This window comes from Lacerta agilis, chromosome 1 (assembly GCF_009819535.1).
Source record: "Lacerta agilis isolate rLacAgi1 chromosome 1, rLacAgi1.pri, whole genome shotgun sequence".
NCBI lineage: Eukaryota > Metazoa > Chordata > Lepidosauria > Squamata > Lacertidae > Lacerta > Lacerta agilis.
The window spans coordinates 132,378,021-132,396,034 of record NC_046312.1 but is presented as its reverse complement, the minus strand read 5'-3'; the positions used below and the strand labels follow the sequence as shown (position 1 = coordinate 132,396,034).

At 44.0% G+C, this 18,014-nt stretch overlaps 1 protein-coding gene across 5 annotated transcripts in view; it reads left to right on the top strand.

The window, feature by feature from the left end:
- The window catches only part of MLPH (melanophilin), a 60,279-nt gene that overhangs the window by 10,188 nt on the left and 32,077 nt on the right, over nt 1-18,014 (top strand). For 3 of the 5 annotated variants that reach the window (XR_004427974.1, XM_033172251.1, XM_033172260.1), the window contains exons 3-8: nt 1,015-1,151; nt 4,537-4,575; nt 5,274-5,365; nt 6,293-6,412; nt 7,486-7,687; nt 11,364-11,527. Coding sequence is in view for 4 of the 5 variants with exons in the window: in XM_033172251.1 (XP_033028142.1) it covers nt 1,015-1,151; nt 4,537-4,575; nt 5,274-5,365; nt 6,293-6,412; nt 7,486-7,687; nt 11,364-11,527 (754 nt within the window). In the remaining variant the exon portion in view is untranslated. The remainder of the gene's footprint in view (nt 1-1,014; nt 1,152-4,536; nt 4,576-5,273; nt 5,366-6,292; nt 6,413-7,485; nt 7,688-11,363; nt 11,528-18,014) is intronic. The other 2 variants (XM_033172268.1, XM_033172281.1) reach the window with 1 other exon arrangement.

The window sequence follows — 18,014 nt, the reverse complement described above, 5'->3', positions numbered from 1 at the left end:
GGGGCTGGGCAGGTGAGTGGCTGCAACAGGGAGGGGCTGCGTTGCCTTTGACTTTTCTGTTTTCAAAAACGGGCAAAATGAAATGGTCATTGTTTCATTTTTATCCCATCCTTTACCTAGACAGCTCAGGGTAGCTGCGCACACCTATCTCCATAAGTTAGGCCTAGGGACAGGGATTGCTCCAAGGTTAAAGTCCAGCACGTAAGATGTTCTCTTAGCAATTCATTTCACTTCTGCTTTGCTCAATCCCCAGCATCAATTCCCTCAAGCTTCAGGCACTTGTCTACCAGCAATGAGACTTGAGGATGCTTTCTTTAGTTTTCATAACAGGCCTTTATGTTCGAGTATTTTTCACCATTACAGTGGTGTGAGGGGAAGCCCAGAAGAACACCTGCTGATCCCACCCAGTCCCTCACATCACCCTGTAGTAGGGAGCCTTTGGCGCCTTGTAAGACCAGCGTGCTGTGCTGCACAAGGCGCCTGCGCAAGGGAACAGGTTCATGGACGGAGGTGGAGCACATGCAGCCAACTGGTGCTGTCGAAGAATCTGTTGTTGCCGAGCACCAATCTTTTCTATCTCTCATTCCATGAACTTGGTTGCTGAATTCCCTGCTCCCCCCAGAATGTTTTATCCCCAGGCTTGTGTTACCTATGCAGGACACTTGTGCCTAGAATAAGCAGCTGGGCTGCAGCCATGGCTGGGATAGCCATGTTCCCCAACAGCCACTCATTGAGCACAGACAACTGAAGAGGAGCCCCTGGACATGAGCCAGGGAGCAGTCAGCATGCGGACGTAGAGGCCAGGGCTAATCTGGCTCCATGGCGTGGTCCCACTCCTACCCTGCGCACAGGCAATTGCTCCCTAATCCTAATGGAAATGTTTCCTTTTCGTGTGATTTGTGTTTTTGTGGTGCAGTCAAAACAGCCCTAAAGTCAACAGGTGTGTTTTAATTGATTGAAGGTTTGGGATCGTCCCTGTGTACATAATCCATTTTTTCCCCTCCTACTGGACAGGATTGTGAAGACTGGATCTGTGGAATGGTATTATGAACATGTGAAATCTCGTTTTAAGCGGTTTGGAAGTGCTAAGGTGATGCGGTCACTCTACGGAAGGATGACGCATGGACAGAAAATGAATCCTACCTTGCTTGGTATGGGCAGGGGGGGGTCTTGGGGGAGGGTCCTCTTAGTATCTTTCTCTACAGCACTCTGAAGGTTCCACAGAATGCTGGCTACCAAGTTAACTGCCACCACAAATCACAATAATTACATCTGAGTAGCCACAGTCTGTTCCCACACATTTGGAGTGAGTGACGTGGCTCCAGAGTTAGAGAGTGCGGTTTCGCAGCTGGCTTGAATCCCACCACCTTTGTTTTTAGAAATTAATCACCACTGGTGAGCGGTTTGGAAAAAGTGAATTGCAATGAGCTGTTTGCCCTTTCACTTAATGCTAAAATTAGGGGCACTCACTTGAAAGTTAGCTGCAGTGGATTTAAAGTTAACCCAGCAACAATTTTTGAAGGCAGAACCGTTGGTTACAGTTCCTGGTAGCAACCGATCGATCTAGTGTTTAGGGGTGTCGTTAACCTTAACTGTTGAGAGATGGATGGCAAATCTTCCTGGAGCATCTGAAGGCGGTCTCTGCTGAAGAAAGTCAAATGAGGCTCTTTAGGAGCCATGCAGCTATCAGGTTCCCCGCAGGGAACAAGATGCCTAAGACTGGCCGAGCTGCCATCTGTGAAAACACAAAAATTGGTGATTTCCCAGATCTGTTTTAATTTTGCAGGCCAAGTAAAACAAAATGTCCAGAAAAGACATTATAGAAACAAAGGCTGGAGATGAACAAAATAATGGTAGTAACAACAACTACTGCTGCTTCTACTAATATTTCAAGCATTTGTTATCACATTGCATACACACTCATCTCTCTGCAGTTTTCAAGTGAACAGTCTTCACATGTTTTTGTCGTGCTTCTAAAAGTCACAATGGGCGGGAACAATCGGACCAAAGAAATGGATGTGTACCGTCACCTGCCAGCGAGTGTAGTATAAAATGCCCTCCCATGAAGCTGCTGTTCACCATTTTTGGCGCAGCAACCAGTACATGCATGTTTTTCCTAACAGAGCAAATGGCAATTCAGGGACTGAATTATTTGGGGAAATGGACCAGGCAAAGAAAGGGCTGAGACCCACTGATTCCCATTGCTGTGATGCAGATCCAGATTGCCCCAACCCTGGATGAAACTGCAATTTGCCAAAATTTAAAGAAATGGGAGGTCTGACCACAGATATTTGCCACCTTGCCTCATTTGGCCCTCAGTTGTGAGGGAGATACTTCAGAACACACTTATTGTTGGTGTCCGTCTGTCTCGGGAGACAATGGAAGAAACGCAGACTAAACAGGCCTCTCTGGGCTCATCCACACTTTTGCTTGTCCCTTCCTTTCTAGCCACCGCTCTGAGTGGTTTTTGGTTTGTCCCACCACTTTCCCCAGGAAAACCCACTGCTCACTGTTGAATCGGAACAAACATCAATCTGCAAAAAAACAAACAAACCCCAATTGACTTTGGTTCTGATTTAGTGGTGGGACAAGCAGAAGTGTGGACACGCTTTCTTTGACTGACTGTCCTCCAGGCTTGCCTTCTTAAGAAATAGCCAGTGAGCCAGTGTTGCATCCTTAAGTCTTGTGCAAGAAAAGTGAAACCTGATCCTGATACATTATTCTGCTCACATGGAACTTTGTGCAGCCTCTTGCTTAAGCAGAAGTATAAGAATCGCTGCAGTCCCAACCTTTTTAGCACTGTGTGGCTGCATTGTGGAAGACTGCTAATGGTTGTTTTCCTTCTGCTTAGAATTCTTTGAACCCAGTCCAATAGATCTGCTCTGCAGCTGGAACATAATGACTTGCTGCTGGCTTTCCAGGGACACATTGACCTCCTCCAGGGTTCCTTCCAGTGAAGCATTCTCTAATATGGCCAAAGCTTTCTGATGGCTGAACATTTGTTTCCAGTTATGAAGCCTTGTTTTGTCTATTTGTCTCGCTATCTTCCTTTTCTATCTGTCAAATACGGACACAGTAGGCTATCCCATTGTAGCATATGGGAGCCACTGTGTAATGAAGACCTCACAGTTTGTGTTACCAAATGCATCACTGAAACCTATATTGTCTGTGTAGTTAGGTAGACTCCTTGCTTGTCCAAGAACTCTAAAGCAAATTAGAATAAAATATGGAATATATAATGAACAGCATTATTGAAAGTAATATTTAAAAAACCATTCTGGAAACCTACAAACTTAACAATAATGATATGTTTAGGAGAATCTCAGATTCTTTCTCTCATGCTTGTTAATTCCCCCACCCTCTTTAGATCTGTAAAAATTTAATGTCTGAAACTGAAATCCAAGGCGCTCTTAACTTTGGAGCACATCTTAACCCAGTGGGACTTACTTTGGAATACATGCACATTATCAGGCCTGAACGTGTGTGCATGTGTGTGCATAATGCATTTTGTTTCTAGTGCACATACCTGCCGAATTGCACCTGGCCAATAGATGGCAGTCTTGGGCAGTCTTGCAGGTTTGTCATGTGAAGGCAAGCTGCCATTTACAACACACTCCATGAGAAGTGACATTTGGAAACCTCTGGTTCAGTGAGTTCATGAAGGAAGAAGGTGTTTCTGTGGGTCATCCTTGTTTTCAGCATGGGATCTTTGGGAAAATTTGTATCCCTGTTCACTTTTTAAATGACAGCACATTAGTTTTATACAAAATCATACCAAAATCATGCCAAGGGTGGTGTCATTTACATTAGATACTCTTTCATTTCACTGATGATATCTGGGGTTTTGGATCATTAATAAGCAGAGATCAAGATGGTTAACAGAGCACCCTCTGATTTTGGCATGCTGACAGAGTGACAGCAGAATCCTCTGCAAAGCAAATCAGGGAAATCCACACTGCTCTGTCGCCCCTTGGTTGTGGGTCTGTTGCAAAAGTTGGTTATGCAGGGCTGAAATAACCACCCTCAGTTCTCCATGCTCTTTTGGCATGGGCTGCATTTCTAGCCTGATGCTGATGTTCTGGTGCCATAGCATCAACCCATGACCAGGGGAACACCATGATGTTGCAGGATGGGAAGATGCCTTTGTCATGGTCCACATTTTGGCACTGTGATGGCCCCAGTTATTATATATCCTATATACATACTACATGCGTCAGTGGATGTTGGTTTAAGTGGAAATCAGGCACAAGTAACTGTTTCCTAGCAGGAATTGCCAGCCTAAACCTGAATTATCCCTACAAAAGGTAGCTTCTCTCAAAGCCAATACAGCATTTTCTCAGGAACTAACTTGCATGTGACCACAAGCTTATTGATTTTCAGTCTAAGCTGGGGCTCCAGGCTGATAATAGATGCTATTTTTAATTGTCTTTACCAATTGTACACACATTCTCAAAGGGATAATTATTCAGCCCTACATCAGACTTACTGCAAAATATGTTTTTAAAGTATTTATGTTGCATTTTCCTCTTATTCTAGGTCTTCATGACAGAGTTTATAGCTTGCCAGACATCAACAGTAAGTGGCTTAAAGCAAGCAAACAAACTTATACACCCTGCTCCACCAAGAGATGTCAGGATTGAACCTGGGACCTACTGCATGCAGAACAGATGCTCTGTCATGGTCTGTCAAGGACAGAGGAAGGGAACTAAACTGGCTTGGGCATCCCCATAAGAAGGGAACAGCAAACATTCAGGCCACAATCTGAGCCACTTACAAGGGAAGTGAGCTCAATTGAACTTACTTCTGAGTGAAATGTCTAGGATTGAAACAAATGCTGTGCATTCAAAAAATCTATAATAGCAGTGATCAGAAATGAGGATGAGGTGGTCTTATGCTGAGTCAGACCACTGGTGCCTCCTTCAATATGCAACCCTTTCCCAAAATCTCAGAAGCTTTTCCTCGCCTTGGGAAGAGAGCCATAGCTCAGCTGTAAGCGCATCTGCTTTGCATGCGGACAATCCCAGGTTCAGGGCCAAGCAGCTCCTGGACTGGCAGAGAGGCCTTCTCAAACGTTGAGCTGCTGCCATGGCTGGACCCATGGTCTGACTCTGTATAAGGCAATTTCCTATATTTCTGTGTCTTTCCTGCTAATTCCCTTTCTGGTGGAAATGGCTGACACATTCTGAATGTAACGTCTGCATTCTCCTGCTAAGCTGCAGCCACTTCACATGCCTGGTTTGACCAACCTGAGGGCCCATCTCTTTGCTGTCCAGGTGACTGCAACTTCTACAGTGGGAATGAGGACAGTGAGGAGGGAGAGGCAGAAGATGCCATCGATGGCGGAGAAGCAGAGTGCTACGCAAGGGTAAGGGCACTCTGGGAACGGACTTTCTTCCATGTTAGCACTGAGAACTCGTTTATATAACACGCTGGGCCTCCTTGAATGAAGACATTACTCCTTTTTCTCTGGGAAAAGGCAATCTTTCTGCTTTTGATTTCTGATATAAATCTCATTTCCTGTGGAGTGATTTATTGTAGCCCTCGTGCCTCAAGCTGGCTTCTGGGTGATGTTCTCTCATTTCTCACAGTCTCTAAGAAGAATCTAAATTATACCTCGGCATCCACTGGAAATGTAAAAAAAAGGAAACCCACCATTTTGCCCTTCTATAACCATTGGTATGGAGTGTGCAAAAGCTGTTTAAGTATATTAATGAACGACCGACTGTTAGCCAATAAAAGATCTTCAGTCATGGACCTTGACATGAGCCCAGGAGGATAGCCTCACCCATATAAATATATTTTAGCAAGAATTGTTATTTAGGTTAGAAAAAAATCTCACTGAAATGTTAAACCCTCAGATTCAGATCTTTAACTTCAGCTTTGGCATTTCAGTGTATGTATAAGGAAATCAACATTTGAATAAATTCCAAATTCAGAGTGCAGAATCCTGGATCTGAATGTTTTTGTTTGAACTTATTTCTGCCCTTTTGGGGGAAGTAAATTGTTTTCAAAGGAGTGTTTGCATGTTTTCTATATAAATCTGTATAGAATAGCCCTCAGCTGCCACTTTTCCTTATTGACCTGAAAAGAAAACACCCCATAGGAGATAACAGCAGGGCTGGACTTGAACTCTGGCATAGAACTAGGGAACTGCAGGGGAAATCCCGTGCAGACCACTGCGTGGAAAGTAGCAAGATGGTTGCTAACCTTTCCAAGAGACCTGTGAAAATACTTTACTATCAGCTGTATTTACAATGGACTCTGGTTTCTTAAACTTTCTGTGCTTTCTAAGATGCGCAAGACCAAGCGCCTGCTGTCTGTCCATCCCTTTGATTTTGAAATGGACTCGGAATATTCTGCTCAATCCCGCCGGCAGTCTGCGCAACTCTCTCCTGGGAATGAAGGTCTTCAGGTATTAAGATGGCGCGCCTGCCTGCCTGCCTGCCTGCCTGCCTGCCTGCCTGCTTGCTTGCATCACCCTTCGCACCTCACAATTGCTCCCCTCCCCCATTCTTCTCATTTTCTTGACCTTTGCTAGCCCAGCTTGTCTGCCCTGTGAAATGTATTAGTGAAAGCTACAAGTTGGAAATAGGCTAGAAAGTGAGAGAGCAGATTCAGACGTCAGGAGGCTTTTGTTTGTTGTCACTTTCTGACTGTAGCATCAAGCATTGAGTTGCAAGTGTGACTCAGCCTTCACTGATGGAGCACCACAGATTATCACTTCCATCACACACACACACACACACACACTGTATATAGGAGATTAATTTTCCCCCATGGGGAATTATATGAAACACAATGGCAGCAAAACATCAGGTATTACATAGAATTCTTCATACAGTCGTATTCATGCTTTTGGTAAGCCGTTTAGGATCTCTTTATGTTAACTCAAGCACAACACTTCAGTGTAGAGTGTTCACACATTTAACAGCCACCCAACTTTGAGACATGAAGTGGAAAGTTAGTATTTTTCCTCTTGGCAGCTACCAGAGTGATTGTGGCTGCACATTGGAAACCTCCTCCTCCTCCTCTGCAAGCCCTCTCAGAGTTTCTCACTCACCATCATGATTTGAGGTGTGTGCATGCAAAAAAAAAAGATCATTTCGATCAGGGGTGGTATCAATTCGTCACATATATAACCAAAACTGAGGAAGTGCCCCTCCTCCAGACACTTACCTGTCAATGAGAGAATGAGAACGAGAGATCAAACTGCCTCCTTGTTCTAGTTACAGGTAGGTAGCCGTGTTGGTCTGCCATAGACGAAACAAACAAACAAACAAACAAACAAAATCCCTTCCAGTAGCACCTTATGAGACCAACTAAGTTTGTTATTGGTATGAGCTTTCGTGTGCTGTATCTGAAGAAGTGTGCATGCACACGCAAGCTCACACTAATAACAAACTTAGTTGGTCTCTAAGGTGCTACTGGAAGGGGGGGGGTTATTTTGCCTCCTTGTTGATGCTGATGGGCACTGTTTCTTCTTAGAGTTTTGCAGGATTTCCCAGTGCCAAGGAAGACCCCTCCCAGAAGGAATCGATGATTGCCGAAGCCGACCTGGCGGCCACGTTCCACCACCTCCTGCAGGAGCAGGGGCAGCACCTGCCGGCCCCTGAACAGGAGTTCAGCACCGAAGTTCGGCTGACCGTGAACGCACAGCCTAAAAGCCTCGAGAGAACTCCCAAGGCTGGTAGGTTCTCCTGTAGCCAAACACCCGAGGAAATGCCTTCTCAGCACTGTTTATTTTTAGAAGAGCTAAAATATTAAAAGTACAGCCTTTTGTAGATTTCTGTCTTTTAGTGTGAATCTAATTTACATGCAAAAATCACGTATCTCAGAGGATGCAGAGGATGACCAGGCATCTCATCCCTAGGAAATGGTTGCAGAGCAACATGGATCTTTCTTCCCAAATCCTTCCTGCCAAAGTGGAACAAGTACCACACTAATACGTTATTAAAAATGAGCCCTGCTGCAGTGGACTATGTGAACTTCTTTTGAATTTTCAGATCATTGCTGTAGTTATGCTTTATTCTCATTTACATAAATACATTTGACTAGAAGACCAGGAATAACATAGTTCTCCAAGAGTCAAACATGATTTCTGTAATGATGTTTAGCAACAGCAAACCCTCAGTGCCACCCTGCCAAAATGGTGGGGGGGGGGGACAAAAGAACCCCCACCCTGCCAATATTATATATAATCAATATATTAAAGTAAAAAGGAAAGACATTAGACTAAAGCCTCTTTCTGAAGGCACTTCAGAGATTACTTGAAATTATCAATTAGAGCAAGAGAAACAAATTTGTATTATTTGTGTGTTTACACTGGGGAGGGGGTCTTTTTATTTTTTAAAATTAGAATATTCTTTTTAAAATTGCATTTTGAAATGGTTATACTGTTACTGTGAACCATTCCTCCATTGCGCTGGCAGCCACTGAGCTTGCCGAAGAAGAGGGAGGTGTCAGGGCCACAAGGCCTGGGATAAATTGGTGGCCCCCAGGATAAAGGACAAGCCACACATCCCAGGCCAAAACTGCCCCTGCGCTGTCCATACTTCAGACTGTGGGGAACTGCATGATGAAATACCGTATTTTTCGCACTTTTTTCCTCCTAAAAAGTAAGGGGACATGTCTGTGCATCTTATGGAGCGAATGCATGGTCCCTGGAGCCGAATTGCCTAGGGACCAAAAGCAGATCGTGCTCTTTTTTTTACAAAGAGAGAAGGGGGTGTTGAAAGGAAGCCACTGAACAGCTGTTCAGCAAGTGATGGGGAGAGAGATAAGGCTCCCTTTCCAGCCCCCCCCCTTGCCCTGGCCTCCATTGTTGAATGCAGAGGGAGGCTGTTTGTTTCCCCAGCGACATGTGACTGGCTGATTAGATTATCGGTCTGGAAACTGTAGAAATGGCTGTAGGACTAGAAGCTGCAGAACTGTGAGTTGAACCCCATAAAAACTGGGCTTTTCCCTTTGCAAGAAAAGCTGCACCACTTTGAGTTGAACCCCATAAAAACTGGGCTTTTCCCTTAGCAAAAAAAGCTGCACCACTTTCAGCTGATCCTCAAAAAAGCAGGGCTTTCCCCCTTTCCTCCTCTAAAAACTAGGTGCGTCTTATGATATTCCCTTCATGAAAAGAAATTCCTAAACTGATATGACAAGAGCAGCTGCCTTTCGGGTAGCGTGCATCATGTTTCCTATGCACAGGAGCTGTTTAATTCGCATCATTCCTCCTAATAGCAAAAGTGGCTGGTTAAGGGCCTGTCAGTCTGCAAGTGAAATGGGACCTCCCAAAAATAAGGGTGTGGCACCCAAACACTTGGGGGAGCACTTCTCTCCCTAAATTAAAATGATAATAATAAATTTAAAATAATGTAAAAAAAGCAGCAGTAAGCAGCAATCCACCAAGCCCTATGAGTCTCCTGGCTTGTACGTAAGGCTGAGTAGTACTTTGTTTTGCAGAGGGGAGAGGAAGCAATGACAGAAGGAGTGGTACCTGGAGTATAAATGGTAGGGGAATTGGTAAGCCCCTGATAGTTTATACACTAAGTATGCTGGAGGGGGATTAGGATTGTGGGGATGGTAGCTGTGAGGTGAAAGAACTCCACTCCCTGCATTTCTCTTTCCCACTCTCTGGGACTCACCCCCCCCCCCCCCGGCTGAAATGGTGAATGCTAGCAAACCAGCTCCAAGCCTGACCCCAAGCCCAGTTGGAAGAGACCCCAAGTCCTCCCCTCTCCCTCTCCCTCTGGCTAGAACTTTGAGGCTGCCACACCAGCAATTGTTGCAGGTCTATACACAAACACCCCTCCTGTGGCAGTGCATGCAATTCAGTCTTCCAGTCATAAATGGTACAGACAAGGCAAGTTGGGCCACACAATAAGCTCTTGGTCTGGAGTGCATTTCTAGAAGGGCAGTTGGAATGAATTCATCACACAGACACTCCAACAGCATAGGCCCAAGCCATCGCCAACAGCCTACAGTTCTGGCAGATGGAAGACCTTCTTTCTTGGCACTTGGGGGTGGCACGTTGATTTACGCCTTTTGGCAAGGTGCAGAATGCCATGCAGCAGGGCGAAGGTAGCTCTTCTTTCTTGTCTTGCGTTGCCCATCAGAGGTTTGCATTTTAAGTGAACTTATTGTCAAATTGTCTATGGAAATGGATCCCAGTCCGGTTACTCTCGGAAGGTTTTGTTGTGCCACAGGGTTCAGTGCTTTACAGTTACTATAAATATCTGGAAAATGTGATTATTGGAAACTAAATTATCCCTAATGTGGTTTCTCTTAACAAGGTAACAAAACGGAAGAGTGCATGGTGCAAAGATTAGACACCTGCAGCCTCTCAAATGCTGCTCAGCGTGTTCCTCGTTTGTGGGTTAGGTAATGCTGCTCAGAGTTTAAAGGCCGGCAACAAACCAGGGCTGAGCTACTGTTGAAAATACAGGGCCAAAACTCCAGAACTGGTGACAAGAGCCGCCTTCCCCTTGTAGTTGCACAGCATCTAAGCAAACTTGAGAAGGGTCCCCTAGAGCGGGATCTGTTTGGAGAGTTTTGCATAGGCGGCTAGCCACTGAGGGCAGCGGGAGTTTCTGTGAGCCTGGTCTCCTGCCTCTTAGCATGGGGCATTGGGGAGCCATAAATGGAGAGGAGTCGTTGCCCAGTGGGTGGACTGCGTGCTTCGCAGCATAGCAGGGTTTATCTCTTTCTAAGCCCTGTTTCCCCAATAAATGTTATCCTGCCTCCCAATCCCCAAAGTGGCTTTTTGCTCCATGAGAGAAAACTTTGGGGTACAAACTTTCTCTTAATAGGTCAAATTGCCACAGAAAATGGGAAAGCACAAGGACAGGGTTAAGCCTGTCCTCACTCTTGCAAACATTTAAAGAAACAGGTAATCTGATCACATATCTCTTTCATCTAGTTTGCCCCTAAAACAATGGACACACTTTTCACACATTTTGTTTTTTCTGGGTTGAAAACTGGCACCTGGCTATAGAAATATTCTATTCCCTGCAATTAATTTGCTTCCATCTTTTGATTTCTTTAGGGAAGTTTTTAATGTTTGATGTTTTATTGTGCTTTTAATTCTGTTGGGAGCCGCCCAGAGTGGCTGGGAAAACCCAGCCAGATGGGCGGGGAATGAATAAATACAGTTTATTATTATTATTATTATTATTATTATTATTATTATTATTATTATTATTATTATTTATTTTGTCCCCTTTTTTGTAAACATATCTGAAGCCAAAGTGAATAAATTGAAACTTCTTCCAGAAAGTTTCAGAAATTAGTAATCTCGCTCAGATTGCCCTGAAACACAAGATTTGAGTTTTGAGTCTATTGCTCTGAATCCCAGCCTTGTTCTGTTCCCAAAGGCCGCCCCTGGAATGAGCAGCATCCATCCCAGTACTCAGCTGATCTGGACACTTCCGAGGAAGACATGGAGGGAGTGCAGAAGACCCTTGTCTATCAGCCCCACCACACAAAACGCAGGAGCCGGGCCTCATCCCAGGAAAACATAAATCCACCTGGAAATCAGGTAAATAAGGAATTGGACACCTTCCTTCGAGGCGTCTGCCCCTGAAGTAAGGCAAGAGCTGGGGTTTAGGGGCGACTCTTGGCTCAGAGTAAGAATCTGTGTCCAGGAGCAAACTAGAAACACAGAGAGAACACAAGATTGCAAGAGTCAAATGCCTGCCCAACGAAATGTTTTTATATTTTTCATGTTCAAGGTTTTAGAGAAAGCATGCTGCAAAACAAGAAACTTACTTCCCTTCCTCTTTGATGAGTCTAAAAAGGTTTTCACAGAGCATCTTATGTTAAAACATTCATAAATGGACATGAAGTTATAGGCTGTAGAGCTATCCCATTCACCCACTGTTAATCTTGTTGCATTTTATGTTCATTAATTGGTTGAATTTTAGTTCAAAGGCATGTGTTTTAAATGTATAGGATTCAATGGATTTCTTTTGGAGCACAAAACAGAACAACCCCTGTTGATGAGTTGTAAACTGCTTGAAATCTTACCTGCAGGTTCAATGCTGCTTTATCCGTCTCTGAAAAGCTGCAAGTAGAAATGTAGCACCACACTTAATGAAACCACAGGAGGTTACTTACCCACCTTGGTTCTGATTGTCACCCAAACTGGAGATGAGAAGTGCAATTTAGAGAAAGCATTCATGATCTAGCTGATCTCTTTCAATTGTTGTTCTAAGTGTCTGCAACAAGACCAAGAATCTTAAGGACTTTTTTTTTTCTTCCTGTAGACCATAGGGGGGCAACTACTGATCTGAAGCTTCCCAGTTCTTCCATCCCATTGCATCATTCTCTTTCTCCTTATTTTTATTGGCTTTTTAAAGCTTTTCTATCTCATTCCAGAACAACTGAAAGGAGAAATAGTTTCAGAAAAATGCATTGATTAAAAAAAAAAAACCCGAAACTATGGCTATACAATTTGGGCAAAATAGGTTTTTACCCCATTGTCCGAAAATAGCTTGATAAGATTAAAAAGGAATTACTTGCACTGGTGTTCCAGACCAGTAGATTCATTGGTCTTTTGTAAAAACATTTTTTTTTACAAGCCTCCTCCCTGCTCCCCTTTAAGTTTTGAGTAACAGGGATTTTGACAGGTGAGTGGCCCTTCCCATTTATCAAATTTGGCCCATGAAGCACTTCCTGGTAAGGATCTGGCCCATTGTCAGGGTCCTTGTGTGGATGGATGGGGTGAACTGCAGAACCCCAATTCATTTACACTCCCGCAACTGAGAGCGTTGAAAGTGCCTACCCAGGTCCTTTAATTATTTGTCTGCAAGTGACATGAGAAGCCAGATTCTCTCCTCCAAAAACATTTCCCCTTGAATCCAACTGTTTATAGCTGAAGTTATTGGAGGCTGTGAATTTTTAATTATTTTTCCAATTTACTACCAAGCAATTCAATTCATTCAGACATTCAAATCTCAATGAAGGTTTTACTTGAGACTCAGTTCTGTTTCACACTGTGAAAACTTGAGACCAGTTCCAGCATAGCGTCTTATTCATTTGTTTGAATGCACATTAAAGGTGTACATCGTAATGCTTATCCACAATTGCTTCCAAGTTCTGAACTGGAATCTGGAGTTCAGAAAAGCCATGAAGACACCTGGGAGTTTAAGCCCAGTGTGAACTGAATTCTGGGGCCAAGGACCAGGGAAAGTACCTCACATCTCTAACACACGAAAGCTCATACCAAGAACAAACACAGTTGGTCTCTAAGGTGCTACTGGAAAGAATTTTCTATTTTGTTTCGACTATGGCAGACCAACACGGCTACCCACCTGTAACATCTCTAACAGTTAACATTGTACCAGTGGGAGTTGTCTTGACTATGGTGGGATTAATCCACAATATGCCATGGTCCCAATCCTGATCCCCTTTGCTATTTAGAGCTGGTGGGTTACCTTTTTTTGGCCTGAGTGCCACACTCATCATTGGACAGCCCTCTGGTGGCTCAGGGGCGACATTTGGTGTGGTCACCTTATTGCAGATATTAATATTGCACAGCATGAAGCAACTGGATGCACAAAAACCCGACTCCTTTTGGAATAAAACATTCTCCAGACCCACAAATATTGTTCAAAGCATTACTAACCAGAACGTCTTCAAAACAAGTACAAAAAACATCCAAGATACACCTACATAATACCATAAGACATATGCCCGTCCAAGGCATAGGTTCATCTTCTTAGAAATAAAATAACTTACAACCAGAGCTGACAAACAGAGCTCTCTCTCTCTCTCTCTCTCTCTCTCTCTCTCTCTCTCTCACACACACACACACACACACACACAGGTTCCATTATCCTGAGCTCCTGTGTGAGAGTCATTTACACTTCTCCCACTGAGCCTGGAAACAAAGGGAAACAGCCACAACTCTTCCAAGATGGAGAATTTGCAATTGAATGCCTTCATCAAAGTTAAACACTCAGTTAATTATCAACTAGTTAGAGCTCAGAGGGCTCTCAGGATGCAGCCATGGCAAATCTCCAATGTTAGCAAGATACAGTTAGACATTCTCAATTTCAGAGTCAATTAAACCATTATACTTACACCTACACACAACTCTCTCTCTCTCTCTCTCTCTCTCTCTCTCTCTTCTCTTCTCTTCTCTTCTCTTCTCTTTCTCTTTCTCTTTCTCTTTCTCTTTCTCTTTCTCTTTCTCTTTCTCTTTCTCTTTCTCTTTCCCTCTTTCCCTTTCTTCCCTCCTCTCACACACACCCAGCTCTCCACCTTCAGCTGCTCTGGCAACAGTTCCCTCTCCGTACTCAACTGATGAGGGGGACTTTGTTCCCAATCCCCATCTGGCCTCTGGGCTTTCTCTGCCCGCCATACCGACACGTCTACTTTATTTATTTATTTTTTCATTTTTGCCACCACCAGCAAAATCAGTGAGGTCCTTGGCTGGGCCAGACCCTTGGCTCAGCTTTCACCACCTCAGATTTAGAGTGTATTGGGATGGAGAGATTCGCAGAAGTTGGGGCTGTGTTTTGCCCTGTTCAGCTATATTTTCACCCGTGAAGCAGAGATGTTATGGCTCTCTTTTGCTTCTACTTTCCTAGAAATGAAGCAGCAACATGTTGTCTCATATTCTACCACTGAATGCTAAGTAACGAATACCAAGGAACAGGCCCTTCCATCTTAGTTCCTTTTCTTACTGAGAAACACACTGCAGCTTATCTTTCCTCTAACAATTTGGCTCTTCTTTTCTTTTGGCGTCATTGATTTTTACAGACATTCCCACCTTTGGAAAGCCATCAGTTTCACAGCCTTTTATGGTTTTCTGTTGGCTGCCAATGGCTTCCCCCACACTAGGCATCTTGAAATTGATCTCGCCAGGGCTCTGGGATCAGGAACAAATCTTGAAGTGGGGCATCTAAGCATCAAGAACTCTCTTCAGTGCTTCCTCCAAGTGTCCAAATCACGGCAGAGCTTGGTCACAGTGACTTGTCACCTGCTAGTCTGACTGATGCAACTGAGTTGTTATTTTTCTCTGTAAAATGAGATTTATTATTTCTCTTTACCCAAGACATTTGAGCTACTTGGGAAAACACATGTTGATTCTGCACAAAGTTAATTATACTCAGATACAATAAGCATTTAGTGTTTGTAACAAAAAAAAATGAGCAAATTAGAGCTACCGTACTTCTATTCCATAACTCTTAGATCTTCTCTTGTCTGGATTTGTTTTTATCAAAGTAGCTACTATATGGTGGTCCTCTATAATCAGTAATCTCAGTTACTGAAAAGCTCATTTTGTACTTTTGTAGATCTCAGTCAGAGTGTTTCGCTGTGTAAAGAGCAAATAGTCTTTCACAACGGACATTCCCCATATGCCAGGATTCATGCCTGTACCTTCTCGCAACTTCACTTCCCAGCAATGACAACTGGAAACATTTTTCAGTCCAGAGCAGATGCTGGCCAGCTTCTTGTCTGCTTTAGATTAGACTCCCACACTTGACCCGGATTTGAATTATGGAAAGGGTTCTTGTATTGTCTTGAATACACACCACCAGAACCACCTCAAATGCAAATTCTGGCCATGACCCAGAAAAGTGTGTAGTTATTTCTTCCCGTTCAAGCCACACACACCATGCCATGTGGCAAACTCCTTTTGGAAAGGATGAGGCATTTGAAAGGGACTTGTGCCCTCAGCCAGGCCTGCCCCAGTGCTTGGATGTGCCTAAAAAGAGGTATTTGGGTCTGAATTACTGACATTATAGCCAAAGCTGTTAGTAGTTTGGATTTAATAACAGAAACACACACAATTCTTCAAGAAACTACAGCAGGAATTCACAATATGCAAATGCAAGGCACGGAAACAAATTTCATTTTCACAGAATCATAGAATTGGAAGGGACTCTGAGGAACATCTTAGTCTATCTCCCTTCAATGCAGGAATATGCAGCTGTCCCTTCCATGCAGGGATCGAACCTGCAACCTTGGTATTATCAGCACCACCCTCTAACCAACTGAGCTATCCAGGCTGAACTTAATTTGGTGTTATTTTTGTCATATATATTATTATTAGCCTTTAAACAGAACACATCTTAAGAGGAATGTTTTTGGCAATAGCATTGCCCTAAGATATTAAGATTCTTAGCATTGAGATTGTTTTAGCAGAGAGGATACAGCATTGTTTATACAGATATAGCATAGTGTCAGAAATGCCGTGCTTTAGTCCCGAATGTTTGTAGTCTGCTTTCGTCATGAACTCGTTAAGCCTCACAATTGGGATTTATTAGGAAAGAGCCAAGCTTTCTTTAGCTACAGAGATTCAAATACTGAGCTCTAATGAATTGCGCTGAGCTAAGGGGGTAATCCAATTATCCTGGCTACCTAAGTGGCTTAGTCTTGGCCGTGATATAAGAGATAAGGTGAGTGTAACCCTATTATTCCTGCCATGTTCACAGTCGGGGGGGGGGGGCAGATTCTGCGCTCTGGAGAGCCCTGCAGTCCCTTTGACCTATGCGAGGATTTAAGTGGAAGCAGAGCCCAAGAGCGGGTCTGAGCAGGGTTTCAGTTAGAACCAACTCCAGAATAGAATTTCATTCCTACAGGAAATTCCACTGTGTTTGAAATTTTGTTTCTGCTCCAAGGGAAAAAATAGAATATCAGACTCAAAGTTCTGAAGTGTTTCAGTGTAGACAATAAAAATTCATCTGATTTTCTGTCATTGCTCACAGGGAATGTGCATTTTGTTTTGTTGTCTGGCAAAATTTTTATATACTTTAAAATTTAAACTGCAGTAGGAGAAACAGCCTTACTTTAGATTGCCTAAACAAATATTTGCCAAACTTAAATTTTAACTAACCAACCTTCTCGGGTAATGCTTAAACAACCCCCAGGTAGTCCCTTAAAACTAGGAAATTGTAAATAATTTTGTTAGCCACCTCCACATGACACTGAATCCCCTGCAGCCTCTTCCTCCCAGTCTGCTCTTGGGGGGGGGGGGCTCCAATCCAGCAGATTTCATGGGGAACTGGGATGCAGGTGGAGGGACAGTCACCAAAATGGCCTCCCCCCTTCCACTGATGGATGCATCTGGGCTCTCCGTCCTTGGAGGCTTTTAAGCAGAGGCTGGATGGCCACCTGTCATGGATGCTTTTGCTGAGATTCCTGCATTGGCAGGGGTTGGACTAGATGACCCTCAGGGTCCCTTCCAACTCAAAGATACTAGGATTCTGTGAAGGGACACCAACCAGATACCAACCTTAGCCTTTGCTATATTTGCTGCAGTGGACTCACGTGGCAGACTCTGGAATTTGACCGTTTGTTTTATCCCCCTTATTATGCAGCTCCCCGGCATAGCCCTTGAAGTGGTTTGCAACAACTTGCAAACAATAAACTGCAATGCAAACAGCCATTACCCGAATCACAACACACTCATGCAAAAAACATTTAGCAGCCACATCCATCCTCTGAAGGAGAAGCTGGTAATGAAAGCTAAACAATGGCGATGCCAGCTGTATCTTGTGTAATCACAGCAAAACAGCGTAAGGCGCCTCTCCTGCGGATCTCAATGCACAGGCAAGCAGGTTTAGGCATCTGTTAGTCATTAAGATGCTCAGAGATGCTTACAGGGTGCCAACTTGATTAAAATGGGGGGGGGGGCAGGTAAGCCTCGCTCCACATAATTGATCACAAGACATGGTGCATGCGCACCATTTGAATGGCAGTGCCCATCAACTTGGGATGTGCCCCTCTCAACTATTTTACTGGGGGGCAAAGGGACCTCAGCCCCTAGGAGTTGGCTTCTGCACTTCAGAATTGCATGAGGAGCTTCCGACAAAATGTTGCTGCATGGAGTGCTCAGGTGCTTCGGTCCAGCGGATCAGTCTTTTGTTTTTCAGATATACTCAGTGTCATTTCTGCTCCCCAAACAGCATTCTGTCCTCAGTCATCTCATTTGATGGGTCCCCCCCCCCAAAGCTTTCTGTCGGAAATTTTTTAAACTTGTGCAAACCTTGGGTTTTCCCCAAACTCCCAATACC